Raw genomic sequence first — 27,447 nt, 5'->3', positions numbered from 1 at the left:
TTGTTCCTCGAATGCCTTCAGGGCACATTTGGCCAGCTTGAGAGGTGTGAGGTTCCAACTCCAGCAACCTGAGACTGACAGCTTTGTGGAAGCAGCCACTTAAAGGACTGAGCTAGGGCCAGGCCCCCAACAAATCTTGACAATGTGTTGATGAGTGGCAGTGCTCTGCCCCAACACAGTGGAGTCTGAGATTAGTGGCAAATGAGAGGCCCTGAATATACTTTTACAGCATTTGAAATGATTAAATATCCCCCAGAAACAGATGTTGAAAATGTCAAAAAGATGGGTTCTGTTAAAAGCAAAAAAATAGAATTATAACTTTTATTTTTTTTCAGAACCGGGGATTGAACTCAGATCCTTGTGCTTGCCAAGGAAGCACTTATTCCACTGGGCCATCTCTCCGGCCCAACCCAACAAATTTTTAATGTGAGGGTTTTTTTCCTAATGTATTTGGTACAGGGTCTACAGGGCTTTCAGGGTGTTCAGGGTCTCACTAGGTAGATCGCACTTGTAATGACCCTCCTGTTTTCAGCCTCCCAAGTGCTGAGATTACAGGCTCGCGCCCCCAAGCAGCCTCAATAGCCTCAGCGCGCCCCGGGGGGTCAGGGCAGGTGCTTCAGTCCGCAGAGCTATCTGGCCAGCCCTTGGTGAGGGTTTTAATAGGCCTATTATACATTGTATTTTTTTAGGGGGGATACATTTTAAACTATTTTGGGAGGAGGAGAGCCATTAAATTACATAAAAATTAAAGAGAAACAAAAATACAGAAGTGTTTTAAGCTGTTGTTTCTGACTCCAACGTAGCAGACAGGGTCTTGCTATGTGTTTCAGGCCAGCCTTGAACTCAGAGACCCTTCTGCCTCAGCCTCCCAAGTGCTCGATTGCTAATGTATTGCCTGCTTGGTATTTGCATCGGAGGCCCGCTCTCTTCCTCATGAGGTTGGAGGCAGGTATTTCAGCAGTACGATCTACATCATTGCCTTTCTCTCCCTCCTCTTCTACTAAGAATTTCTAACAAGTCATCATACTAACAAGTTAGCTCTGGTGATGATGTAAAAGCCATTTAAATTACCTTTTCTCTGTTTGGCTCTTTTCCCTTTTAAATTTCATACAGCTCTTGTCCGAACACACGGACAAAAGTTATCAGAAACTTCCTTAAATGAATTGTGCTGTAGTAATCCGTGGATCTGAAGAGAAACGTACATGATATTGAAGTCTAACCTGTACGCATGACCTGAAGTGATGAAAGGCGGCTCTTTTGGTCTTGGGGTTGCATTAGATGTTTAGTTCAGTGTTTGTTTTTTCCTGGTTGCTTTCTTCCCGTTTCTGTTTCATGCACGAGAGTGATGAATACTCAGGATAAGAGGAACCAGCTGGGCTGTTCACTGTGTTTGCAGCAGAAAGTGCAATGTAGCAATCTACAATATTAAAGCTATATAGTAAAAGTACAAAAAAGGAGTCCATCCGTGGGTTTCTGTAGTGTAGCGGTTATCACGTTCGCCTCACACGCGAAAGGTCCCCGGTTCGATCCCGGGCGGAAACACACCCTGTTTTCTTATTGAGTGTTGTATTTAGAATTACTTGAAAGCACCTATCGTGGAGCTGCTCACTTTAACTTTCTTTTTTATTCATTAGAAACTTCCACGATGGAATTTTTATAGTGACTGTAAAGTGGTGAAATAGAGATTGCGAGTCCACGACTTAGAAAATTTTAGTTGCAGGGTTCACAAAACAGCTGCGTTGGCCGGGAATCGAACCCGGGTCAACTGCTTGGAAGGCAGCTATGCTAACCACTATACCACCAACGCCTAGGTGAGGAAGTAGTTTTTCAGATTCCTTTAATAGAAGATTCATTGGTTCCACTGGGCGATACCAGATCACATAGGGGTGTCCCGCCCCTAAAGTTCCCCTTATCCCAAGAAGAAGCCGTCCGCGGGGCGCCCCACGGGCCGGCCCCACTGACGCGTCGTCCCCTGCGCGGTGACTCGTCTTGGTACCGCTCCAGCGCTGTCCAATCACTGAGCGCCGCCTGGGCAGCTCAACTTCCGGGTCAAAGGGGCTTGAGCCGGCGGGTCCCCCGTGTCTGTAGCCGGTGCTGTCCCCCGCGCCTGCCACTTCCGGGGCTGCAGTCGTGGGCATGGTTCCTCGATCGTGAGGCGCCGCCGGCCCCCGGGACGCCCTGCCCTGCCAGGCTACCGCCCCGCGCCCCGGTGAGCCGCGCCCGCGCGCCCCGTCCCGCCCCGTGCGTGACCGTGAACCCGCCATTCACCGGCCCCTCCTCGGCCGCGACCCCGGGACCCGCCATCGCGCTCCGCCACGGCCGGCCCACGAGTCCCTCTCTCCCTGCCTCGGTTTCCCCTTACCCGCGTCCCTCCTTCCCCACCTCAGTTCCTCCGCTGACAGCTTCTGTCCCTGGCCCGGCCTCGCGGCCATCCCCAGGCCACCCGGCACTGTCTCCTGTTAGGGGGGCCCGACATCTCGGCCTCCACGCCAGACCTCGGCAGCCTTCGCGCTGCCTTGAAGGCCCTGGAGGTCCGATGTCCCCCCAGCTTGCCACGCAGATTCCGTGGGAGGCCGCCGCCGCCGCCGCCTCTGCCGGCTCGGCACCCCGCCCCACCTGGTCCTCGGCCTCGGCCCCACCCTTCGCAGGGTCCCTGCCGCCCTGCCGCCCACCTTCTCCCCCGCCACCCCTGAGACTTCCCCGTCAGTGCTGGTGGAGCCATCCGAAAGGACCTGGTCCTTTCCCGCTGCACTGTTTCCTTGGGGCCCGGGAGGGAGTTACTTGCCTCAGTGGCAAGGATGAGCCTGCTTTCGAGGAGCAGGGACTTCTTCCCAGGAGGTGTGGACCGAGTCAGCAGCCCGGAAGCCCTTTCCCTTGTGCCAGGGCGTTGTGGGATGACTTCTCTCCCAAGTGCAAGCAAGCCGGGGTGTGCAGATAGGGCTTTGAGGCATAGCCAGGCAGAGAGAATTCTTAGGTCGTACAGGCCTTAATGACACATTTATTCCATCAAGGTCTTTGTCCTTTGCCCGTGGCTGGAATGGAGGCTCCTCGGACCCCATAGAAGGTCAGTTGTGCTGAGGTTGGGTACCCAAGAAGACTGGGATGTGAGTTGCTGGGGCTCCGATGGAGAGATGGACAGCAAGTGGCTTTCCGGTGCCCCTTGGCTGCGATGGAACTTGCTGAAGGCCTTTTGCCCCCTGCCCTTTGTCCTCTACAGCTGCCCCTTCTGAGGACCTCAGGGAGGAAGTGGGAAGAGAGCTGAGTGGGGCCACCTCTACCTGTCCAACACCGTGCTTGGCACTTGCTCAGTGACTGGTGTGGATTCTGGCTCTGAAAGAGACTTGAGTTCAAATGTCCTCTTGTGTGACTTTAAATCATTTCTTTAGTTGCCAGCGTGAGCTGTCACTCATGCTATCCCAGGCGCTGTGTTATAAAACATTTGTGTGTGCTGTCTTACCAAATCCTCACTGTAGCCCCATTTGATAGCTGGGGGAGACTGGACACACAGAGGGGTGAGATGGTGTCCCCAAGGTCACACAGCCCAGAAGTGGCACAGCTGGGATTAGAACCCCTCTCTCCAACACTAGACCCACACCTTCTCCCCTGCACTGACAGTGTAGCCAATAACTTCTTTTCCTCAGTGACTGCTCTTCCTCTTCTGTTGTGACCTCTGTCCTGTGTCCAGGTGCATCTGACCACCTGCTGGGCATGGGGCGTGGCTTTTTTAAGAAGGTGGCTGCTGGCCATTGTCTGAACCGAAGGTCCCTTTGCTTTCAGTGGCATTCAAGAGAGGATGGTGACTTGTGTCTTTAACCTAGAGCATTTATGGCATGTGTCCGAGTGCCAGGCATGTCCTGGGCTCAGAACGGCAGGAGCTGGACAGCTAGTACCCTGCCACTGTGTTTGTTGATATCCCAGTGAGATTGACTGGGACATTTGGGGCCTGATGGTTCTCTGGGGTGGGGTGTCCTGGGCACTGCAGGGTGCTGGACAGCATCACCAGCCTCCACCACTCCATTCCTGGGGCTCCCCCAGTTGTAATGACCACACCTGCCCCCGACATCACTTGGTGTCCCGTGGGGGCTGACTCATTCCCAGTTGGGATCTCCCTTCCCCCAGAGGAAGAGTTGCATAGAATCGTCCTCCAGGCCAGCATTCTTGTCCAGGTGTCGTGATGGGGTGACCAGGTGGCAACTGTGGATCAAGGGCTCGGGAAAGACCTCCGAAGGGTGCTTTGGGGCCCGGAGGATGAAAAGGAGGGAGTCTCACAGCCAGCTGGGAAGGGCGTCCGGCGGAGGGAGCGGCCAGTGCAAAAGCCGGGAGGTGGGTGTTTGGGGAGTACGAAGTCAGCGCGGATGAAGTTGTGGTCGCGGAGGCCGTGGCGGCGTGGCTACCGGGAGAGGTCTGGGCTCAGGGTGCTGCTCCCGGCACATGCCCCTCAGCTAGCAACCCAAGTCTTTTGAAACTCTTGGGGCCTTTTTATTTTATTTTTTTTAAGTTATAAAGGAAAGTAGTTTATTTGAGTTACAGTCCTGTCCCCAGGTCAAGGGGCCAACTGGGGTGATGGCCTCCCTGCTGGCAGACCCTGAAGTAGCGCAGGGCATCATCACCCAGCAAGAGATGGGTTTCCCTCCCAGGGTCTTCTCAGAAAACCACTTTACTAAGAGACTGTGGGCTTCTGGCCCAGGCCCAGCCCACTCTCACCATTCAGAGCAGCATCAGGGTACCCTTGGTGCTGGGGTGTCCCCGGGCTGTGCCAGGTGGGGAGGGGCGGGGGGCATGGAATGCCGTCCCCATCCGTGCGCCCGCCTGTGGTTGCAGTGTGGTCTCTCTGCTGCGCAGGCCCCCACCCTCCCGAGACCCGCTGAGCGGTTAATGCGGAAGCTTAAGAAGCTGCGCCTGGACAAGGAGAACACGGGAAGTTGGAGAAGGTAAAGACTGGCTGAGAGGTGGTACGTGCACCCCAATGTCCACCAGAGTCCTGGGGGGGCCACCCATAGATCCCAGTAGAAGGCTCCCTGCATAGAGGTCCTCAAACATCAGCAGGTGTCTGCTGGTGGTGGGGGCCACAGAACCCGGCACCTGGGGCTCCACTCCTTCTCACCAGATGAAGCCGCGTAGTTCTCGGAACTTCTCTGGGTCTGTTTTCAGTCCCAAGACAAATGTGATCACACACCTTGCCTCCAGGATCACAGACTGTGTATAGCTTCTTGGCCCCACATGGCTCGGGCAGGAGCTCAGTTTTGTACCCCAAGCCCCAGGTCCAGGCTCCAAGGCTAGCAATTCTCCGAATCCTTTTCTTTTGTTTTTTTTGGCGGAACCAGGGATTGAACTCAGACCCTTGCACTTGCTGGGGAAGTATTCTACTGAGCCATCTCCCCAGCCCCCCGATTCTCCGATTCCTTGACCGTGGGCATCCACCCTGGCACCAGCGCCCATGTTTCCTTTTAGCAAGCCCAGGCAGTTGAGGAGGCAGGAGGAGACTGGGCAGAATGGGAGAAAGTGGGGCTGGGGCACTCACGCAGTTGTGGTCAGCTCCCTTGTGTCTCCATGTGCCTGAGTGTGGGGCAGGGCACAGGCTGCAGACCTGCTCTGTGAAGCTGGGTGGTAAGAGCCGAAGCCTCAGGTGGCCTCAGGGCAGTGTGTGCTGTTCCCATCACAGAAGGGCGGGGCCCCATCCCCACTCCAAACACCCTCAGCCAGCCTTCAGAGCTAGTGCTGAGAATCCATCTTCCTGTGTCCCAGGACCCCTGGGGTTTCTGTCAGACACCTAAGGGTGACCAGTCCCCACCCTTGACATACTGGCATGGAGAGAGTCCTCAGAGCCCCAGGCTGGCTGTGACAATGACTGCTTGTCCCAAATAGTCAGAAGCTGTTTGCAGGTTTGCAGGTGACGTTATAGGCTAGGAGGGTGTTGCCCATTGGCCAGAAGAAAGCATAGGTGGCCTGGGATAAGTGGCCTGGAATCCCCTTTCCTCTTCTCAGATGTGTACACTCTTGACTCAGGAGCAGCACACAGGCCAGCACTGGCAAAGGACTTGCCTGTCCCCTGTCCCCTCCCAGCCTCTCTGCAGCCACTGCTTTGCCTCTGGGTAGCAGAGAAGTGAGCACTGAGCCGGGCTCCTGTGCCAGGCCCCGGGCTGCCCGCAGGCACGAGCAGGAGAGGTCTGGCCACATCTGGAAGACTCCTAGTCATGTCCCGGATGTCGCATTCCACTTCCCAGCTCCTGGATCCCCTTTGTGCCTGTTGGGGTCTCTGCGGTGATGAGAGGCAAGATACCTGGCTGTGGTTCTCTGCTGCGGAGATAAGCGGTGGGGGTGCCCTAGTGCTTCTCACTGTGCTTGTGGGACCCTGGGGGGAGTTCTGAAATTCTTCCTTTTCTGCCACGAGCAAGCAGTTTGGGGGTGTGTAAGCCAACTCTTTCTCTGGGTTGCCAGAAGCACTTGGAAGAAGTGAGTTCTTTGTTTGACTTGGGTTTTTAAAATTTGTTCTGTTTATGAGACAGGGTCTTGCTTTAGTTCAGGCTGGCCCTGAACTCATGGGATCCTCCTACCTCCGCCTTCGGAGTGTTAGATGCAGGCCACCTCATCCTGCTTTATGTGTGGGCTCTTGAATGCTCTTTGGGGCCTGAACCTGGCCCCTGTCTACCACCCCACACCAGGAGGTGAGTAGCACAGCAGCCGTCCAGGGCAGGGACATCCCTGTGTGTGGCCTATGGCAGGTCCTCAGGGCTCCCTAGGTTTGCTTATCTGACCTGAGGGTTCTGTGTCACTAGTGGTCTCTGGTCCATGCCTTCAGGACATCTTAGGAGGGCCTTAGCTAGCCCTGTTCTTCCTAGCTGGAGGGTAGCCACATGGGCTCCCCATGCTCCCAAATACCCCCAGGGCCTGGGCGAGGAGACATATTTCTCTGTCCTTTGTTGAAGGTGGCTCTGAAGGGACCTGTGGTGCAGCCTGTAGCTGAAGGCTCAGAGACCACCTTCCGGGGGTCCGCTCACCCATGTGCTGTGGGCCCTGCTACCCTGAGGCCTCTGCGCCCAGCCAGCAGTGTCCTGTGGCACTCACCCCGTGGGCCTCACCTCCAGGAGACACAAGTGGGGACCTCTGTGGGACACCTTACTTCTCCTGCCATGACTTTTCAGCCAGGACACCTCCACCAAATGCCCTTGTCATGAGCAGCTCTGCCCCTGGCCTCAGTTTCCCCTCTATAGAGCAAGATGTCTCAGGCCCAGGCGGGCTGACTTCAGGACTTCAGGGCCGCCTGCCCCCCTCTCCCAGCAGCCCAGGGCCTTGTTACCCACACTAGTTGCCTCATGGAGCCTCTTGTTGGCAAGGGGCAAAGCCTTTGGGAGCCGATGGTGCCAGAATTGGGGGCCCTCAGCCTCCCACCCAGGCCAGGGCATCCCAGGTGCCCACAGAGGGCCTCCTGGCTGGCCTCGCTTCCCCTTCTCCAGGCTGCCCCAGTGCTTCTGGAACTGGCTTGCTGTGGCCTGATATTTAGATTCCTTAAAACAAATATTTGCTCAGCCTGTCCAGTCAAGCGGTGCACTCAGCCAGCTGGTGGCAGTGAGGGGGCGGGGCAGAAGAGGGATGGTGGCCAGGCCTTAGAGAGGGTGTGCACTGTCGCCCCCACCAGATGGCACACCTGCAGCAGTGCCTGCTCACCCTGGGGCTCACAGTGCACCCAAGAGCCTCCCCTGGGCAGCAGACCCATCACACGGTGGCAAGGGTGGTTTTTCTCCCCTGGGCCTTTGTTCTTTGCTGGGGCAGCAGGCTTAGCAAGGGACGTTCGTTCTTTAGTTCTTGCCCAGAGCAGGACCCACAGGGTGCAGGGGCCCACGTCTGGGACTGGGGACACATCCGTGCATGGGACAGATGTGGGGGAGACAGGTGGTCAGAAGTAACCATGGTGATGAATGTTTAAGGGAGGGGCAGGCAGGTGGCATCTGGTTGTCGAGGAGGGTTTCTGAGGACCTGCTGGATGAGAAAGCGGAGATGTGTAGCAGAGTGAAGCAGAGTAGTGCAGCCGGCGGTGACGGACAAGCACAGGCCCGGGGTGAGTGGGAGGCTAACTCTTGGGCGCGGTGATGAAAGAGATTGGAATTCAGAACAGCCTCGAAGGCCTGACCGCTGCTGTCTTGTCTTGTTTTGTCCTGTTTCTCTGGTGGAGCTGGGCATGGAACCCAGCACCTCATGCTGCTAGGCAGGCGCCCACTGGGCCGCACCCCCAGCACTGAGCACCAGCTTTTATCCTGGGCTGTAGGACACCAGGAGAATTGCACTGGAGCGGGCAGGTGTCCAGGCAGGAGACCACCTCAGTCATTTGGCCGAGGGACAGCGGCCTGGGGAACAGCAGACACCTTGAGCTCAGGCTGGGGCAGCTGAGGAATAGAGTGACCACATGTGCCTGCCCTGCTCACCCTCTCCCACCCCCTGCTCCCTCCTGTGTAGCTTGTCACTGCATCCCGAAGGCGCCGAGAGGATGTCCTTAGGGACCCCGCCGCCGGCTGAGCGGGCCGCTGTGGGCGACATGGACGACCCAGCCTCCCGCTTCCAGGTGCCAAAGCACTCATGGGATGGGCTGCGGAGCATCATCCATGGCAGCCGCAAGTACTCGGGCCTCATCGTCAACAAGGCTCCGCACGACTTCCAGTTCGTGCAGAAGATGGATGAGGCTGGCCCCCATTCCCACCGCCTCTACTACTTGGGTAAGCCTGGCCTGGAGCGGGAAGGCCAGCATGGTCTCACAGGGCCCAGTGTCCAGTCACTGCTGGACCCTGGGCAGGCTCACAGGGCTCAAGGACAGTTTTCCACGGCTCACTGCTCGGGGTAGCATGATGTGTGTTCCTTGCACCCCCACCCCTACCCCAGCTGCGCATGCTCAGTGCCGGCTTGTCTTCCTCCTCTTCCTTGCATGTGCTTGGCACTTTTGATATCTCCTGTAGCTGGTGGCAGGCCCATGACCCTGCAGGGCCACCAGCACCTCACCACAGGGGCCAGGCCTCATTGGGCTCCTGCTGCCTCTGTAGCCAGGCCAGTCTGTCCCTCAGCAGGTGGACAGGAAGTGAGCGGAGCTTGTGGGCACCGCCCCGCTGCTCCTCCTGGCTCGGAGCTGGCAGGAAGAGGCCTCGTGGGAAAGTGGGTGCTGTGTGGCTCTCGACCAGAGGCTGGGCTTCTCGACCTCAGTGCCAGGCACACAAGGGCTGGGGCAGTTTGCAGGGTGGGCAGCCTGGCATTGCAGGTGCTGAGCGGCATCTCCGGCTTCCTCTCTACTCTGCTCCAGGAGCTCCCCAAGACGTGGTGACCACACATGTCCCCAGATGTTACCCTTTGTTCCCTGTGGCCAGCATCATCCCCATTTGAGAACCACCATGATGGGGATAAGGCAGCACTGGCATTATTGTCTGTGCCAGTTCTCGTGTCTTTTTTTTTTTTTTTTTTTTGCGGAACTGGGGATTGAACTCAGGCCCTTGTGCTTCCCAGGGAAGTGCTTATTCCACTGAACCATCTCCCCGGCCCTCCCTTGTCTTTCAAACAGCTGGCCAGAGACGCGTACCCCAGTTCTCTGTTGATACCTAAATGAATACAGGAGTGAGTGAATTCAAGCCGCCTTCTGCTGAGGCTGATGTGTTTCCATGACACAGCCTGGGGGGACAGCAAGTGACTGTCCTCTCCCTGAGGTCCCTGTGGTTCTTCTGTAGAGACAGGGCTGCACAGGCAGCACAGAAATAAATGGGGTGGAGGAGAAGGGGCCAGCAGACGTGGGCATGCGCCCAGGTGCCCGGGCCTCGGGTGAGGGCCTTTCAAGCCGGGACAGCAGCATAGCCGTGCCACTGGCTCAGTGGCAAAGGCAGCCGGGTGCACTACCTGGCCCTGTGCAGGCAAGTGTGCGTCAGCACTGGCCTAGAAGAAATCAGGACTGGAACAGCCTCGGGTTTCACTGACCCAAGAGAACAGAGCCATCGGGACAGGAAGTGTCCCCGAGCAGGACGCTGGTGCACCGTGGCCTGTACTGGTCGTCCGTGCAGTTCTGTGGCCCCTGACCACTGTGTGTCCTTAGCCTGTGCTCCTTCTTCACATTCCCAGGGTCATCCCACTCCGGGTCACTTCTTTGCCCCCTCCCCCCCCATGATAAGTGGCCACCCATTAGTGGCTTTATGTGGCCGAAATCCACGTATTTACAGTTGTTGAGGCCATGAGTCTGAGATCAGTTACACTGGGCTAAAACCAGAGTGGCCGCAGGGCCCAGATCCCTCTGAGGAACAAGGGCAGAACCTGTCGCCTGTCACTTCCAGTTGCAGGTAGCCGCTGGCCTTCCTCTGCTGTGGCTACGTCTATGGTTTGTGCTCTGTGATCACACACCTGCATCCTCTTCTCTCTACCTGAAATGTCCCCTGCTTCTCTCAGCTAAGGATGCCTGATGACATTGGGCCCCAGCCGTAAAGTCATTCACATCTGTAAATGTTGTCCCAGTCTACCTGGTGACTGCCATTTACATCTGGGCCCCAGCAGGGAAACGTCTCTCTTTGGAGCCACTATCCAGCCTGCGTAGAACCACAAGCTGGTGTGAGCCACAGGAGCCCCTCATGGTAGGCACAGGGTAAAGGCAGCTCACAGAACCTGGGCCAAAAGCCCACCGGCTCAGGCAGCAGAGAACCCAAAGCCCGTCCAGGTCCCAGCATGCGCTGCACTCCCCACACTACCGGCTGAGCCCACTTGCACCTCCGTGGCTCCCAGGTTGCAGCAGCCTGGTGAAAAGGAAGTGCCTTCTCCAGAATTCTTGGAAAAGGAATCTAATTGAAAAAAAAAAAAGGAATCTAATTGGCTTAGCATAAATCAGATAGTCCAATTGGCCTTAGCATGGCAGCGTCTGGGAGGGTGAGCGAGTCTTTCTTGGCTTTCTCCAAATTTCCAGGCAGGATTGGGTTGGTTCAGCATAGGTCAGTCCATTTAGCTGGAGCCTGGGGGTGTTGGGAAGGGGTGGGAAGATCTCTGCAGGACCTTCTTCGCAGGTAGGGCAGGCTGGAGGCCGGCTCCAAAAGGTACCTGGAGCAGCCCAGAAGCAAGCTGTCTCTCTGGGCGATGGTCACCCTTCAGTGATCCCGACCTCATTACCTGACACAATGCAGGCAGCGCTGTCCTGAATTCAGAGATCTTGAGCAGGTCTCCCGACAGCCCTGGTATTTGTACATCTTGGTGCTGGCTGGTGCGTGTGTAACATCACACCATGATTCCAGGCACCAGATCCACCACTACTGAGTGTGTGACTCGTCCTCTCCCAGACCCAAGGTCTTTGGCTACTGGTGTTTGGAGAATGTGTTTCTTGTCACTGGCATCCCGTGGAAAGGCTGCTTTGTCAAGGCTGCAGCCCACTGCCAGTTGTAGGGCAGAGGAGAGAGCGGCTGCCCCCAGCTGCAGAGACGGGCCAGAGCGGCTCGGAGCCCAGGGCTCAATGGCCCAGACTCAGTTTTGCCTGCACTTCCCGGTCACGGAGGCAGTAGGTACTAGACAACTCCGCAGCTCCCTTACCAGAGTAAGTGAGGACCGTCAGCCCCTGAGTCTGGATGCAGAGCCAGGCTCAGCTCCCATCACGTGGCCTGGCCGCCAAGGCCACTGTGTGCAGGGACCAGGTGTGGCTCAGGAGAGAGTGGGTGACAGCAGGCAGTGATGTGTGAGGAGGGGAGAGCTGGGAGAGGAAGAAGCCAGGGCAGGAAGGTGACCGCCTCTGCCCTCTGCCCCGTGCCAGGCGTCGTAGCCTGGTGCCAGCAGCAGCCTGTCCAGGAACGCGCTGGCTCGCCCTCTTGGTGTGATCACTGATTAATCAGCGCAGAGGGGCGGAGGCGCCACGGCCTTGGCAGGGCCCCTTCTGCTTCCTGTTTGGAACCTCTGGCTGTTCACAGCCCTGTAGCCTGGCTGTACCCAGGTGGCTTCAAAGAGGAACAGGACTGGGGGTGGCTTAGTGGCAGAGCGCTGGAGTGGACAAGGCTGCAGGATCAGTTCTCAGCACCTTAAAAAATTAAGTCTGAGTGGGGCACTTTCCAAGCCTGAGGCAGGGGGATCACAAGTTCAAGCTCAGCCTGAGCAATTTAGTGAGACCCTGACTTGAACCAAAAATAGAAAATAAAGGCTAAAGATATAGTTCAGAGCCAAGGCCTGGGGATGCCATTTAGTGCCTGTAATCCCAGCACTCAGGAGGCTGAGGCAGGAGGATTGCCTCAAGTTTAAGGCCAGCCTATGTTAGATAGTGAGTTCAAGACCAGTCTGAACTATGTAGCAAGACTTTTTTTTTTTTTTTTTTTTGGCGGAACCGGGGATTGAACTCAGGCCCTTGGCTTGCCAGGCAGGCGCTTATTCTACTGAGCCACCTCCCTGGCCCCAAGACTCTATTAAAAAAGAAAAACCCAGATAAATAATTAAAAGCAAAAAAGAAGTTTGAGCCCCCCTACCCTGTGTGCTGCCCACATGGCTGGACCCTGGAGGAGTCCTGTGCAGTCACCCTAGCTTGTTGCACAGAATGGGGGAAACTGAGGCCTGCTGGAACTTGTCATTCATCAGCTGCTGTTCTCCTTAGCAATAAAAACAACACTGTCACCCATCAGGTGTGGGACACTGCTAGCATGGCTGGCACTCGGTGTCCACAGGTCTACATCTGCAGAGCTAACAGCCGCAGACTCTGCGAATGACAACATCCCATCCACGGATCGGAGACCCAGGGCAGAGCATCCTGTGCTGAATGTGTAGCTTACTAAATGATACAGTAGCAGTTATGCAGGCCGCTCATACATTGTATCAGTTGAGATTTATTTATTTACTTTTTTTCTTTTTTTGAGACAGGGTCTTGCTATATAGCTCAGGCTGGCCTTGATTGAACCTGTGGCAATGCTCCTGCCTCAGCCTCCTGAGTGCTGGGATTATAGACATGCATCATCATGCCCGGCCTTAGCTAAGAAGATTTAAATTCTACAGGAGGATGTGCATAGGTTCTTTGCAAACATTATTATTATTATTATTATTATTAGACAAGATCCCACTGAATTGCTAACTTGCCTGAGCTGGCTTTGAACTTGCAGTCCTCTTGCCTCAGCCTCCCAGATGCTGGGATGACAGATGTATGCTCCTACCCCTTTCTGCTGTGTCATTTTGTATAAGGGACTTGAGCATCCATGGACTCCGGAGTCTCTGGGAGCCCTGGCCTCAGCCCACACAGGAACTGAGGGCTCACTCTTGTACCTGCTACAGAGGACAGGGCTGCATCTCCAACAGGAAGCCCCAGGTGGCCCTGAGATATGAGTGGGTGAAACCCACAGCTTCCTGATGAGCTGTGCAGGTCACCTCGGTGACGCCTGTGTTGTGCCGAGAGCGTTCGCACTTGGAACCTCCTTTAACCTGCATAAGGTCTCACCCAAAAACTGCTGCTGCTGCTGTTCTGAGAATTAGACTGCATCCGTGGGTCTCGCCAGAGTGATTCTTCAGTGTCTGGGGACATCAGTGGTTGTCACTGGTTCCTGGCAGAGAGCAGAGGAGCTTGGACCCACCAGCCTTAGAGGCCGCTCCGCTCCTGATGCCTGTGGTGTGAGAGGCCTGCTCTCCTTCCTTCAGCCCCACGTCAGCTCTCCCTTCACCCTGCACCTCACATGGTGACAGGCACCAGACAGCCTCCTGTTCTCTCCTGAGCTGTTTCCCTATGATTAGGGACACGGTGCTCAGCAGAAATGTCCCTGATAGGGCCGGGAAGATAGCTCAGCAGCATAAGCACCTTCCAGACAAGCACAAGGTGCTGACAGAAACAAGGTCCTGAGTTTGAGGCTGAGAAGATAGCTCAGTGGACTAAGCTCCTGCTTAGGCACATGCAGGGACCGGTGTTCCATCCCTGTCACCAGTGCGTGCTGGCCACTGAGGCCGGGCATGGTGGCGCACACCTGTGACCCCAGTGCTGGGGAGGCTGAAAACAAGAGGATCGCTACGAGTCCGAATGTCTTAGTTACTGTTCTCTCGTTGCTGGGACAAATACCCGACACTCAGAATGAAGGAAGGAAAGGTTTATTTAGCTCACAGTTACTGGAGGGTTCAGTCCATACTCAGCTGGGTCCGACACAGAGCAGCACAGAGCAGAAAGCAACCTTTCATGGTGGTGGCAAGGAGCAAGAGCACAGAGAGAGTAGCAGCAGCTCAAGCAGCTAACTTCTCTTTCCTCCTTACATTGAAATGCAAATTACCTGGCCAGGGCAGGTGCAGCATCCACACCCACAACAATCAGTCACAAACTCCTGAAGTTGCCCCAAGATTGCATGAGGTTTTGGGGGGACACCTACACACAAACCATAACACCAAACTGCATAGTGAAACCCTGTACCAAATACATTAAAAAGAAAGAAATGTCCCAGGTGGTAGACCTGGTCACCACAATAGCAAGGCCCAGGGTCTCAGGCTCTCTGAGGGCAGGTGTGTCACCATCAGCCCAGCAGAGTGACCTGCCACAGAGCCAGCTGGCCCTGGCCATTGAGCCAGGGATATGGGCCCACGCTACCGCTGGGCCCCTGCCGACTGATCAGGTGCGGTCTAACCCTCCCATCTTCCCCAGGGATGCCTTATGGAAGCCGGGAGAACTCGCTGCTCTACTCCGAGATCCCCAAGAAGGTCCGCAAGGAGGCCTTGCTGCTGCTGTCATGGAAGCAGATGCTGGACCACTTCCAGGTGAGCAGGCTCGGGGCCGTCAGGGCAGGAGATGCCGAGGACTCCACCGTGCCTGCCGACTCCAAAAAGAGCTCTCGTCACAGCAGCGTCTCTGTTTCCCAGGCAGCTGGGATTACCACGGAGACGCACCGATGCATCCTGCTGCCCTGCATCATGCCAGCCCCAGGGAGGGCACAGTGCCTTTTCCACGGGCGCACTTTGTTGCATAGCATAAGGCGGGCGTGGAACACGCTGGTCTCCCCACACAGTCCAGTGCGCTCACTGTGGCTTGTCCCTTTCTGTCCCCAGCTGGAGCAGCCCATGTTTACATAGCTTTCTGTACAGGGTGAGCTAACACTGCCTTGGGTCTCCCTTCTGTTTATTTTTGCAGTGCTGAGGCTGGAACCAGACCCCACACATGTGTGACAAGTGCTCACCACAAAGCTCCAGCCTCAGCCCTGTTCTCCTTTTTTAAAGCGTATGTGGAGGCTGCGTGGTAGCCCCTGAGTGTCACTCCAGCACTCTGGGAGGCTGAGGCAGGAGGACCAAAAATTTGGGCCCAACCTGGGCAAGTCAGTGACTTGGTGAAAACCGTGTGTCAAAATTTTAAAAGGCTGGAGGTGGAGCCTGGAGTGAACAGTGTAGGTTCAATACCTAGTACTTCAGGAAAACCACAGACAGACATCACCTGCATGGTACTCTCTCCAGATCCCGTCTTTGGAATCCTGTGGCCGCCTGGCCCCCGGAGGGCAGGTGCAGCTAGTAGTCAGGGCTGTGGACCTCACTCTCACTCCAGCTTCACAGAAAGGAGGAGTGTGTGGGCTTGGGTGTAAACAGGCTGCTGTCGGCAGGAAGGGGCTGTGGGGGCAGGCGGCTGTGGCCAGGTCATCAGGAGAGACGCGGCAAGAGAAGCTTCTGGGAGGCTCTGGAAAGCTCCTGCTACTGAGCACCCTGGGTGCCAAGCAGCACTACTGTGCCAGGGCCTCGGCACCCTGGCAGCCCGGCTGCAGCCCTGCTGGCCACAGGTCCTGGTATTCAGCAGCTCTGGTGCGGTCGTGTGGCCCTAGGCTGGGGGCTAGGAGCCCTGTCTGCGTCCACGCTGCTAACATGGCTGTGTGTCCCCAGGCCACGCCCCACCACGGGGTCTACTCTCGGGAGGAGGAGCTGCTGCGTGAGCGCAAGCGACTGGGCGTCTTTGGCATCACCTCTTATGACTTCCACAGCGCGAGCGGCCTCTTCCTGTTCCAGGCCAACAACAGCCTCTTCCACTGCCGTGACGGGGGCAAGAACGGCTTCATGGTGCGCCCAGGGTATGGGGACTTCGTGGCTCAGCAGGGTGGGAACAGGGCTTGCTCCTGAGCCTGGTCTCTCTGTCCCCAGGTATCCCCCATGAAGCCACTGGAGATCAAGACCCAGTGCTCAGGACCCCGGATGGACCCTAAGATCTGCCCCGCCGACCCTGCTTTCTTCTCCTTCATCAACAACAGTGACGTGTGGGTGGCCAACATTGAGACAGGCGAGGAGCGGCGGCTCACATTCTGCCACAAGGGTGAGGCCGGCCGCCTTACAGGAGGCTGCGAGAGACCATCCCTGCGTGGTCTTTGACCTTCCTCTGGAAATCTGCCTAATCAGGGCGCCTGGCCACCTCCAACCCCAAGATTCTGCACCCCATACACATGTATTCTCCTGCTCCAGCCCCCAAGGCCGCACCCCTCACGTGCGCCCTCTCCTCCCAGGGTTACCCAATGTCCTGGACGACCCCAAGTCTGCAGGTGTGGCCACCTTTGTCATCCAAGAGGAGTTCGACCGCTTCACAGGCTGCTGGTGGTGCCCCACGGCCTCCTGGGAAGGTGGGTCCCCCTGCTGAACACTTGTCCCACACAGGCTCCTGCATCCCACCCTGCTGCTTCCTGCCCAGCACCAGAGGGGCTGGGGCTCAGTGCCACACCGAGCCCTGCACAGAGCCCTCGTCAGCATGGTTGGCCCTGCTGCCTGTGAGTCCTTAGGCGTGTGTCACTGTCACACTGGAATCTGCGCGGGCCTGGGGAAGCACCTGCTCCCAGCTCAGCCTATAGCACTGCTGCAGGTGGCAGTGACGGTTGCAGTCCCCAGGACACCAGTATGGCCTGTTCACCAGGCTCCCTCTGCACTGTTGCTACCCAGGGCTTGGGCTACATCTCATGACAGCTCCTTCTTCCGCCTTTCCTTTTTGCTTCTTTTATATTGTGTGTGTGTGTGTGTGTGTGTGTGTGTGTGTGTGTGTGTATGCATGCACAGTGTGATCTCTTTTTTTTTTTTTTTTTTTTTTCTTGTATCACGGAATGGAACCCCGATCTTCCTGTATGTTTAAAACTGTATTCTGAGACAGGGCTCACCAAGTTGTAGAGGCTGGGTTTAAACTTGAGCGCCTCCTGCCTCTGCCTCCCAAGCAGCTGGGATCCCAAGCCTGTACCATGCTGCACACCTGACCGATTTGTTTTTATAAGGTTCTAAATCACCTTGCCAGATAACTCAGTTATTTAAAGCACCGCTTGGGCAAATGTAGTCAGGGGCGCAGGACGGCGGTTCGATTGCCAGCTCCAGAAGCTGCACCAGACCCGCCCTTAAGGCAGCCTGAAGTAGCCAAAAGAAAAAAAAAAAAAATCCTTCTAAATCGCCCCAGGCAGGGCCCAGCCTGTGATGGTGGTCACTGCCCTGTCCTGTGAGCCTGTGACCTCATTGTACCTTAGTCACTTCTTTAAAGGTTTTGCATCCAAGGGCCACCGAAATAGCTCAGCAGCCTACTTAGACAAGTGCAAGGACTGGGGTTTGATCCCTGGCACCACGTGCTGTGCCAGCCCCACCCCAAGTGCACTGAGCTTGCCATGGAGACCTTAGGAGGCTGAAAACAGGAGGATCGCTACGAGTCCAAGCTGTGTAGTGAGACCCTGTCCCAATACTTAAAAAATAAAATAGAAATAAAGGTTGTGCCTCCAAATGCAGGCACCTTCTGAGGTCAGGCATCACTACTTGAGTTTTAGGGGACATCGTGTGGCCCAACACACCCTGTGGGCACCTTTTGGACCACATACTGGGGTTGGGGCTGACCTTCCTGGTGCATGATCAGAGAGGTGTCAGGCTTAGCGAGAACCCTGCAGCCTGGCACCCTTAGCAACCTGTCCTCCCCATAGGCTCTGAAGGCTTCAAGACGCTGCGGATCCTGTATGAGGAGGTGGACGAGTCCGAGGTGGAGGTTATCCACGTCCCTTCCCCTGCACTAGAAGAAAGGAAGACGGACTCCTATCGGTACCCCAGGACAGGTGAGCCCAGGGCCCTGTGGGACCTGTGGACTGGTACGCCCACGCCACACTCCCAGGGCAGCAAGGCTTGCACCTCCCCACGGTCCAGCCAGGTCTGTCCCCAGGCAGGACAGGCTCTCTGTTCTAGCCTCCCAGCTTTGCTATCACTGAACCAGCATAACCAGGTGCAACAGACTGAGTGTGTATGGTTGGCCTGAGCCAGGCCTGCTCTGGTACACAGCAGGACCCTGTGTCAAAAACAGAACTACAACAAAAAAATTGATGCAGCCTGGAAAATTTAATAAGATCCCTTTTTAAAAAAATTTTTTTAAACCTTTGCCTTTCTTGCCTTTTGTGACAGGGTTTCACTCTAGTCCAGTTTGGCCTCAAACTGATAGCAGTCCTCCTGCCTCAGCCTCCTAAATGCTGGGATTACGGGTGTGCGCCACCATAGCCAGCTCTATAAATTGGCTTTTTTTTTTTTTGTACTAGGAGTCAAACTTGGAACCTTGTGTTTGCCAGGCGGGCACTGCTCCAATGAGTTATATCCTAGTCCTATAATTGACTTTTGAGTTGCGCATTACAGTCATGTTATACAAAATATTCTTTCAGCCTATTCTTTTGTTTTCGTTGCCAATTTAAAAAGGCTCCTGGCTGTCAACCTGACCGCCAGCCAGGGCCTCGGTGTTCATCTTTTCCTCTTCCGGCTTTATGTGCTGCCTGTCCTGGCTTCTCCCTTGCTTTCTGGCCCCTTTGCAGTCATGTGTAATGGTTGTAGTGGTATTGAAGCTGGTGGTACAGGGGGTTGATCCTAGGGCCTTTGCACTGAGCAACACCCCCAGCCCCTTTCTTTTTTTTTTTTTTTCAAGACAGGCTGTCGCTAAGTCACTGAGTTGCCCGGTAGGGCTTGAACTTTCACTCTTCCTGGCTCAGCCTCCTAGAGTGCTGGGACGATAAGCATGGGCCACCACCCCAGCTTCTGGCCTGTGCTCTTAAGCAGTAAATCAACTGTCACATCCCGGTCAGAATTAGAGTCCCACTCGTAAGTCAGAAAGTCCCTGCCTGTGGGACTTTGTGCCCATGCCAGGGAGGGGACACGTCTGCAGATGGACCTTTGGCTACTTAGCCTCTCCCTGCCCTGGCTGAACCACGTCCTATGGCCACCAGCAGCCCTAACACGCAGCAGGGACACCATCCAGCTGTGCATTCAGCTCCCTTTCACTTTTACAGGCAGCAAGAATCCCAAAATTGCCTTGAAGCTGGCCGAGTTCCAGACCGACAGTGAGGGCAAGGTACGGGTGCCTGCATGGCCCAAGAGGCTGCTAGACGCAGCAGCTCCAGCTGGTGGACGGTGGGGTGGGGTGGGGGTCCACACGCTGCCTCCAGGCTTGGGAACACCTCTGCCACCAGCAGCCTCCATGGGATGTTCCAGGGTGGGGACCTGTGTTCCCCTTATCCCAGCATCTAGGGCAGGGCCTCATGGGCAGACACACTATGGTACTTCTCTCTGTTTCTCAGTAGCACTGAGACCTCAGTGCTCAGCACCCAGGGGCCATGCACTGATGGCAAATGGCAAAAGACATCACCTTCTGGAAACGGTGGTCACTGCCCTGTCCTGTGGTGTGCCCTCTGCCGGTCCTCCCAGGGACCCCTGGGAGCTCCCCATGGATTGATCCCCAGACCTGCACACCCTCAAATGCAGAGGATGATGAAGGGTGGGCAGCGTCATGCAGGGGCCAGGAAGGCTTGGGGCAGGGGCACCAGCCAGCCAGAGGACCCCACGCGCCTGGGGATGAGAGCACAGGCAGGCCAAGGACTCGCAGCAGTTTTGCAAAGTGACGACTGTTAACATTTCAGGGAAAATATGAGAGGAGATATATATGTTTTGATAACTTGGGGATTGTGTTTTGGTTTTGGTGCAGTTAGCCCCCTCACTAGCCCTCTTCTGCATTCTTCTTTCTTTTCCCTTTCTTTGGTAGCTGAGGTGGGAACCCAGGCAGGCCCTTGATCTCAGCCACACTCGTGGCTTTTCTTTTTTTCTGAGACATTGTCACTGAGTTGTCTAGCTTGGGCTTGAATTCACAGTCTCCCTGCCTCAGCCTCCCAAGAAACAGGTGTACACCGCCACACATGGCTCTTCTGCACCCTTTGAGGCTTCCAAGTGACTCTCGCAGTCAGCTGGGGCTGCTGTAGCCAAGTGCGGCAGACAGTGCCGCTCCCATGTGCTTTCTCCAGTCCTGGAGGCCAGGCGCAAACGTCCTGGTCAGTGAGGCTCCCGGAGGGCTGGGCTGAAGCACGCCCTTCCCTCCTCTGCCTGCAGACAGCCCTCCTCTTGTATTCACTGCCAACTTCCTGTGCGCTCCATCCCCAGCTCTGCCTTGGACAGACCCTGGGGTGACTGGATTCAGGTCCACCCTACTGACATGACCTCATCTCAATCCAGGACACTTTAAGGACCATGTTTCTAAAACAGGTGACCTCCCGAGGTCCCAGCAGCCACATCCTGTGTGTACATTTTGAGGTGTAGGGGGTGATGCAGCACCTTGCTTCAGTGTGTGACAGCCCCATCTCCCTGCAGATCGTGTCCACGTGTGAAAAGGAGCTGGTGCAGCCCTTCCACAAGCTCTTCCCCAAGGTGGAGTATATCGCCAGGGCTGGCTGGACGCGCGACGGCAAGTAGTGAGTGACCTCGTGGGGTGCGACCGGGGACCCTCGATGGGCCTGGCATCAGGGTGAGCCGCCTGTGCCAGGCCCCCGCTGTGTGCCTTCAGCCCCCCTAGTTACAGCTCTGTTCCCTGCCTGCCCAAATCCTTGAGCCACCCACACTCGCTCAGGCATGGGACAAGATGCTGGGTCTCCCCATTCCAGGGTTGGTTGTGCTCTAGACATCTTTATCATGTTTCCCAAAGTGGGGTTCAAACCAATAGCTGTGAGTATAGGTGGCTTCAGACCCAAGGATGTAAGAGAAGAAACCTCATTCCAGGGCCAGAACTCAGCTCCAGGCCCTGCCTTTACCTTTCTACATATAGGCCAGGAACTTAGAAAGCTTTCATGTGTTTGGGAGTTCTTTGTTTTGAGACAGCTTCTCAATGTGTAGTCCATGCTGGCCTTGAACTTAGGGTGATCCTCCTGCCTCAGCCTCGGGAGTGTGATCCCAAATAACGGGTGTGTGGGGCTGGAGAGATGGCTCAGTGGTCTAAAGCACCTACTTAGAACAAGCTTCGCAAAGCATCAGGGACCGCGGTTCAATCCCCCAGCACCACATGCCAGCCAGTCGCGCCCCCTGGTGGGCTGAGCTGGCCACACACACACACCACTCTCTCTCTCTCTCTCTCTCTCTCTCTCTCTCTCTCTCTCTCTCTCTCTCTCTCTCTCTCTCAAATAAATAAAATTAAAAAAAAAAAATAACGGGTGTGTGGGAAGGGGCTGGGAGGAAGATTTTATCGCACGTGAAGCATAGGAGGCACATACCTTCCTGCCCCCCACCGCGCGAAGGCTGACGGCTCTGGCCCTGTGTGTTCCCTCCCTGGTGGCCGTCAGTCCTTTCATCCTTTGGGGGCAGAGCTGAGTCGCTGTGAAGCCCAGAGTGTGTCCTCTGTGGCCCTGCTTTGTGGGAAAGTGTGCTTTCCCTGCCGGGGGTTCTCAGCACCTTTCCAGGAGGCGCAGGCCCGGTGCCACGGGCTCGGGTCTCCCCGATGCTGCACTGCTTGCTGTCTGTGTGTAAGAGCACTTTTCTACTTAGGGTGCTGACCTGGCTTGAGAGAGAAACAGAAACTGAAATAGTGTCCACTCAGCTAAGTGTGCTGGCCCATGCCTGTCATCTCAGCCTTCTGGGGGGCTGAGGCAGGAGGGTTGCAAGTTCATGCTCATTCTGGGCAATTTAGTGACTTAGCTCAAAACAGAAAATAGGGCTGGGGCATAGTTCAGTGGCGTGGCACCTGCCTGGCAAGCATAAGGTCCTGAGTTCAGTTTCCAGTACCAAAAAATAAATAAAAGAAAGGGCTGGGGACATAGTTCAGTGCAAGGGCTCTGGGCTCCATCTCCAGTACTGTAAAAACAACGAATACCCATTGGCCAGAAATTGTTGAGAAGGAAAACACAAATTTACAACATGCTAGCCCAGCCCTGGCCATGTAAGACATGGTTTCCAGAGCCCTCAGTGAGGGTGGTGGTCTTGCTTGTGTCCCCAGCGCCTGGGCCATGTTCCTGGACCGGCCTCAGCAGCGGCTCCAGCTTGTGCTCCTGCCCCCAGCCCTGTTCATCCCGTCCCCCGAGAGCGAGGAGCAGCGGGTGGCCCTGGCCGGGGCCGTCCCCAAGAGCGCCCAGCCTCATGTGGTATACGAGGAGGTCACCAATGTCTGGATCAATGTAAGTGGGACGGGCTGTGTGCATCTTGGTCCCCAGAGATGGCGCCAGTGACTGATAGACTGGGCTCCCGCTCCTGACCCACCTCCTCCTCTTCTGCCATCCAGGTCCATGACATCTTCTACCCCTTCCCCCAGCCCGAGGGGTCTGAGGAGTTCTGCTTCCTGCGGGCCAATGAGTGTAAAACTGGGTTCTGCCACCTGTACAAAGTCACTGCCCTCCTGAACCCCAGCGGCTATGACTGGACGGAGCCACTCAGCCCCCGGGAAGGTGAGCAGCCTGCCGAGTGGCCGGGGCCTCCCAAGAGGCAATACACAGCGGAGCCCCCCAGTGGTCGCTGAAGCACCCACCAGGCTGCAGACCCTGTGCACATCCAGGGCTCTACAAACAGACCTGGCCCTGCTGTGTCGGCACAAGGCTGCCCATGGCAGAGTAGTAAGACTGGAGCGCTGAAGTCACTCTCAGCCCCAACAGAAGGCAGGGCTGACCCCAGCTCTAGACACCAAAGCTGGAGTGGCGTGAAGAGGCCCCAGTCACCTGGTCCTATGGAAAGCTCCCGGGGAGGAGACAGGAAGGAGGCAGGCAGTACTCTGGGAACAGGTGCTGTCTTGGAGTGAGGGCTGCGGAGGGAGTGGTCAGCAGGCCCACAGCTTCTTTCACAACAAGGGTCAAGAGCTCTCTGGACAGTGAACTGTGAGACAGCAGCTTGCAGAGGTGATGGTCACCACGGCACAGCTGTGCAAGGCCCGGGGTATGAGGGAGCTGAGGCTGTGCAGGAGCAGCGTGGAGCCCGTGGAGCTGGAGCAGCGGGAGTAGCGAGTAGGGAGGGGGCGGGCAGCTGAGCAGGGCCCTGCAGGCAACAGGAGACTTGGGCCTTGGCCCAACGACGTCAGAAAGCCAGGCATCTTTCATGGGTTCAGGATGACTCTGGTTTCTGCATGGCACTTAGGCCAAGGGATGAGGAGAGGTGACCAGCTCAGAGCGCTGGACCCGAGGTGTCCCCATGCATGTGCCATGATAGTGGTGCCGGTGCCGTCTGTGTTGGGTCTGCCAGGGGAGGCGGCATGAGCACCCAGGAGGTTCTGGGGCGCAGACTAAAAGAGGCCCCCTCTGAGCCTGTGGGCTTTCCATAGGGAAAGAAAGCACTCAGGGCTGGGTCTTAGACATTAGAGTCTGGGTGCTCCATGGCCAAGGGGATGTGGGGGTCAGCAACAGCCGCAGGACCCTGGGAGCACAGTAGAATCCCTGTGGGTGTGTGTTTGTTTGTTTGTTCATTTATTTAGCAGAACCGGGGATTGAACTCAGGCCCTTGCGCTTGCCAGGGAAGCACTTATTCTACTGAGCCATCTCCCCAGTCCCCTCCCCCCCCCCCGTGGGTGTGTGTGTGGGCACCCTTGTTCCCAGAGGCCGTACCCCCCTTGGCACAGGATGCAGTCAACACCCTGCAGATTTTAGACAGTGCCCCCTCACCCATCCCCCCACCCAACCCCCAGGCACTGTGGACACTGGGATGGGGTGTGCTCTGGGCTGGGCAGTGTCCCAACCATCCCTGTTCCTGCCACACATGTCTCAGACCTCACCCATGGATCCCAGAGCCGGAGCCCCATATTTTAGAGGTAGCACCCATAAGTGGCTGAGGCAGCCAGCCCCCCAAGGAACAGGGACAGAGTATGGGTAGTGTCCAGGGGAGTGGAAGAGGGGCATCAGGTGTGGGCCACATCCTGGGCAGCCAAGGGGCTGAGGGAAAGGAGGGCTAAGACACTGTTGTCCGCATAGGCATCGGCCCTCGGGGCTGGCAGTGGCGCTGTGGCCTTTGGTTTGCCCGGATGGCTTGACCACCAGCACCAAGCACCAGGAGCTTTCCTTAGAGGATCAGCTGGCAGCCCCCGAAGGCCTGCTGGCCTGCCAGTTCCACAGTGGTGCCCAGGGGAGCTGGCAGCAAGACTCAGCCCTTCTAGGGTACCATGGCGCCCTCAAGCGACCTCTTGACCTCAGAAGTTGGCACACTGTTCTTCTCAGGTCACAGCATGTGGCCACTCGACGTGACTTAGGGACTGAGCAGGCACAATCAGAGAGCCTGGCCACGGCTGCGGATAGAGGACAGGAGGAGCATAGCTGGTGGCCTGAGGAGCAGGGCAGAAGGTGGCTGTGCCTGGCACACGTGGCTCTCGCAGTCATAGGTGGGGTAGTAAGACAGAACAGCTGCAGGCAGAAACCTCAGGACCTCAGATGGGGGCTCCACCCTGGGTCCTTGAGGTGACCAGGGCATCAGAAGTGAGGCCAGCCCAGCCCAAGAGGGGACGTGTGACTCCTGTCCTTGGGCCCTCCAAGACCTGATAGCCACATCTGTTGGGCATCCCAGGCTCGGGTGACTGCAGAACAGGTAGGGTGGAGGCACCTGTCACCCTACCCTCACCTCCACACCCCCAGTTCACTGCTGCTCTGCCCACCCAGGACTGCCCAGGAAACTTCCTCCCAAGACGCACTGACAGCAGCTCCCCTTGGGCCCCAGGGGATTCAGAAGAAGGTATCAAAACCAAGTGTGTCATTGTCTTCCCAGAGCCAGTTCAGAGTGACACCTATGCCCCAGTCCCAATAAAAGGTGTCCTAACACCTCAGCCGCTTCTCGCAGCAGAGTCTGGGCCCGCAGAACCCCACTGTGCTGGTGAGGTCACACCTGGGCCAGGAGCTGACTCCTTGTCGCATCTGCAAACATAAATGTCCTCTGGTCATCAGAGGTTTCTGAGCTTGGAGAATCTGTTTTTTTCTTGGGAAGTGCTGGACCTGGCATCCACGAAGCAGGAATGGACCCTGGCCACAGTTCGGATGGAGTGTGGCCTTTGGGTCCTCAATTCCTCTCACCTTTTCTCCTTTCCTCCTTCCAGATGAATTTAAATGCCCCATCAAGGAGGAGATGGCGCTGACCAGCGGTGAATGGGAGGTGCTGGCCCGGCACGGCTCCAAGGTACCAGCCACCAGCTGAGGGCCTGCAGTGCCTTGCCCCTCCCAGCCAATTCCCCTCCTACTCTGCCCCCTCCTTCCTGCCTGAGCAACCGGAGCTCAGAACCGGTGGCGCTAGGAAGCAGCAGGTTCCAGGTCCCCAGCATCAGCTCTCATCTTCCCTGGGGAGGTCACACCCCCAGCCTGGGCCTGGGGTATGAGCCCGTCCCAGTGCTGCCTGGCACATCTCACACTAGGGAGACAATACGATGTTGGCACATGCCGTCTGGTTTATTTCACTTAAGGGTATTGTCTCCAGTTATATCCACTTACCTATAAAAGTCTTATTTATCCTCTACTCATTATTTTGAGATAGGACCCTTTTAAGCTGCCCAGGTAGGCCTTAAGCTTGTGATCCTCCTGCCTCAGCCTCCCTTAATGCTGCAGTCGTGGGTGTGCACCACTGTGTGAGCCCTGTTGAGTGCAGGGTGCTGGGTGCACCCAGACCTACAGTAACTGTTCATATCGCCACCTCTGACCCCCCGAAAAGCCGCCCCCCAACATCCCCACCCCAGGAGGCTGCCTGCCCCTGGCTCCTTCCCATCTCACACAGGCTCTGGTGCTCCAGGCTGCAGCCATTCCCACAAGCCCCTTTGATGGTTTTTGTTTTGTTTTTATGTATTTAGTACAGGTACTACAGGGTCTCACTACACAGATCGGACGGACTCATAGTGATTCTCCTGTTTTTCAACCTCCCAAGCGCTGGGCTTACAGGTGTACACCAGCACACCCAGTCTCAGTTGACACCAGGGATCGAACCCTGGCCCCTGCACTCTGCCTAGGCAGGCGCTTTAGTCCACTGAGCTATCTGGCCGGCCCCACCAGCCCCTTTGGTCAGGGCAATAGTGTGTCCTCCATCTTGTTGGGGCTCTGAGGTCCTTTTGGAGGTTGGTCAGAGAGGATGTTAAATTCAGCAGCTGTGCATCCTTCCGGGACCATCCTGGTCTGTGTGCCCCAAAGAGCCCATGGGGCCCTATGGATGGGCTAAGTAGGCCAGGGACTGGTAGGTCCCAGGCTCTGTCCGCACTGTCCCAGGGGACTGTCCAGGCCCTGCATTGTGACTCCAGCCCTGCGAGAGGATGCTGGGTCAGACAGGGGCCTCTCTTAGAGGCAAGGGACAAGCGGGTTCCCTGACCACAGGCACAGGGCCAGCAGGGAGAGGACGGAAGTCCTGGCGTCCAGATGCTGGTTACAGGAAGCCCATCCCCCACAGATCTGGGTCAACGAGGAGACCAAGCTGGTGTACTTCCAAGGGACGAGAGACACACCGCTGGAGCACCACCTCTATGTGGTCAGCTATGAGACAGCTGGTGAGATCGTGCGCCTCACCACGCCTGGCTTCTCTCACAGCTGTTCCATGAGCCAGGTGGGTGCCACTCCAGGGAAATGTCCCCACAGGCGGGTGCGGTGTTGTCACAGCCACAGCCAAGTTGCAAGTCCCCTAGACAGGAGTACAGCTAGCAGCTCAGGCCCGTTAGGAGGTGGGCACCTGGCCCTGTCCTGTCCTGACGGCTGGCTGACAGGATGGGGTGGCCTTGTAGTCTGGTCCACATGGAGACAGGGAGAGGCATGCATGGCAGAAGGGACCCCTGGGGACAGTGGCTGCCAAGTGCCCTGGTGTGAGCACCCTGCCGTGCCGCCTGCAGAACTTCGACATGTTCATCAGCCACTATAGCAGCGTGAGCACCCCGCCCTGTGTGCACGTGTACAAGCTCAGTGGCCCTGACGATGACCCCCTGCACAAGCAGCCACGCTTCTGGGCCAGCATGATGGAGGCGGCCAGTGAGTAGAGGAGCCCCGGGACCCTTGCGAGTGTTGGAGCAGCAGAATGAGGTGGGCGGGCAGTTAGTCCTGAGGTGGCGCATGCGAGGGCCCAGGCAGCTCAGAGCCTGCAGGCCTCCTGCCTTTCTACCCCAGCCTTCCTCCTCACCCTCGAGGCCCAGCCAGGGACACAGAGTAGAGGCTGGAGAGACTGGGCGTGGTGGCGCGCACCTGTAATCCCAGCTCTTGGGAGGCTGTAAGCAGGCGGATCACTAGGAGTCTGATCTAGTAGTGAGCCCTTGAACACCCTGTTAGACCCTTCTCCAAAAAAAGTACAAAAAAAAAAAAAAAAAAAAAGTAGAGGCTGGAG

The 27,447-nt window shown here is 56.6% G+C and overlaps 1 protein-coding gene and 2 non-coding genes across 6 annotated transcripts in view; 2 read left to right on the top strand and 1 right to left on the bottom strand.

Moving 5' to 3' along the window:
- Nucleotides 1-1,469: 1,469 nt before the first annotated feature.
- Nucleotides 1,470-1,542, top strand: Trnav-cac. Its single transcript has one exon. It is a non-coding gene; the product is annotated as a tRNA-Val (tRNA).
- A 193-nt stretch (nucleotides 1,543-1,735) lies between these two features.
- Nucleotides 1,736-1,807, bottom strand: Trnag-ucc. The gene has a single exon. It is a non-coding gene; the product is annotated as a tRNA-Gly (tRNA).
- A 221-nt stretch (nucleotides 1,808-2,028) lies between these two features.
- Nucleotides 2,029-27,447, top strand: part of Dpp9 (dipeptidyl peptidase 9) — a 32,861-nt gene continuing 7,442 nt past the window's right edge. The window contains exons 1-17 of one of the 4 annotated variants that reach the window (XM_023716854.1): nucleotides 2,029-2,209; nucleotides 3,012-3,064; nucleotides 4,167-4,323; nucleotides 4,843-4,931; nucleotides 8,452-8,708; nucleotides 14,582-14,694; nucleotides 15,799-15,972; nucleotides 16,054-16,222; nucleotides 16,410-16,523; nucleotides 17,844-17,972; nucleotides 19,182-19,243; nucleotides 20,530-20,630; nucleotides 22,142-22,319; nucleotides 22,424-22,586; nucleotides 25,202-25,281; nucleotides 26,530-26,682; nucleotides 26,963-27,098. In XM_023716854.1, the coding sequence (XP_023572622.1) occupies nucleotides 4,249-4,323; nucleotides 4,843-4,931; nucleotides 8,452-8,708; nucleotides 14,582-14,694; nucleotides 15,799-15,972; nucleotides 16,054-16,222; nucleotides 16,410-16,523; nucleotides 17,844-17,972; nucleotides 19,182-19,243; nucleotides 20,530-20,630; nucleotides 22,142-22,319; nucleotides 22,424-22,586; nucleotides 25,202-25,281; nucleotides 26,530-26,682; nucleotides 26,963-27,098 (1,993 nt within the window). In that variant the 5' untranslated portion in view covers nucleotides 2,029-2,209; nucleotides 3,012-3,064; nucleotides 4,167-4,248. Of the gene's footprint in view, nucleotides 2,210-3,011; nucleotides 3,065-4,119; nucleotides 4,324-4,842; nucleotides 4,932-8,451; nucleotides 8,709-14,581; nucleotides 14,695-15,798; nucleotides 15,973-16,053; nucleotides 16,223-16,409; nucleotides 16,524-17,843; nucleotides 17,973-19,181; nucleotides 19,244-20,529; nucleotides 20,631-22,141; nucleotides 22,320-22,423; nucleotides 22,587-25,201; nucleotides 25,282-26,529; nucleotides 26,683-26,962; nucleotides 27,099-27,447 lie in introns of all 4 variants that reach the window. The other 3 variants (XM_023716852.1, XM_023716853.1, XM_004632759.2) reach the window with 3 other exon arrangements.

Source organism: Octodon degus, unplaced genomic scaffold (assembly GCF_000260255.1).
Source record: "Octodon degus isolate 3935 unplaced genomic scaffold, OctDeg1.0 scaffold00050, whole genome shotgun sequence".
Taxonomy (NCBI): Eukaryota; Metazoa; Chordata; class Mammalia; order Rodentia; family Octodontidae; genus Octodon; species Octodon degus.
The sequence above is the reverse complement of the archived record's forward strand: the minus strand, read 5'-3'. Positions and strand labels throughout refer to the sequence as shown.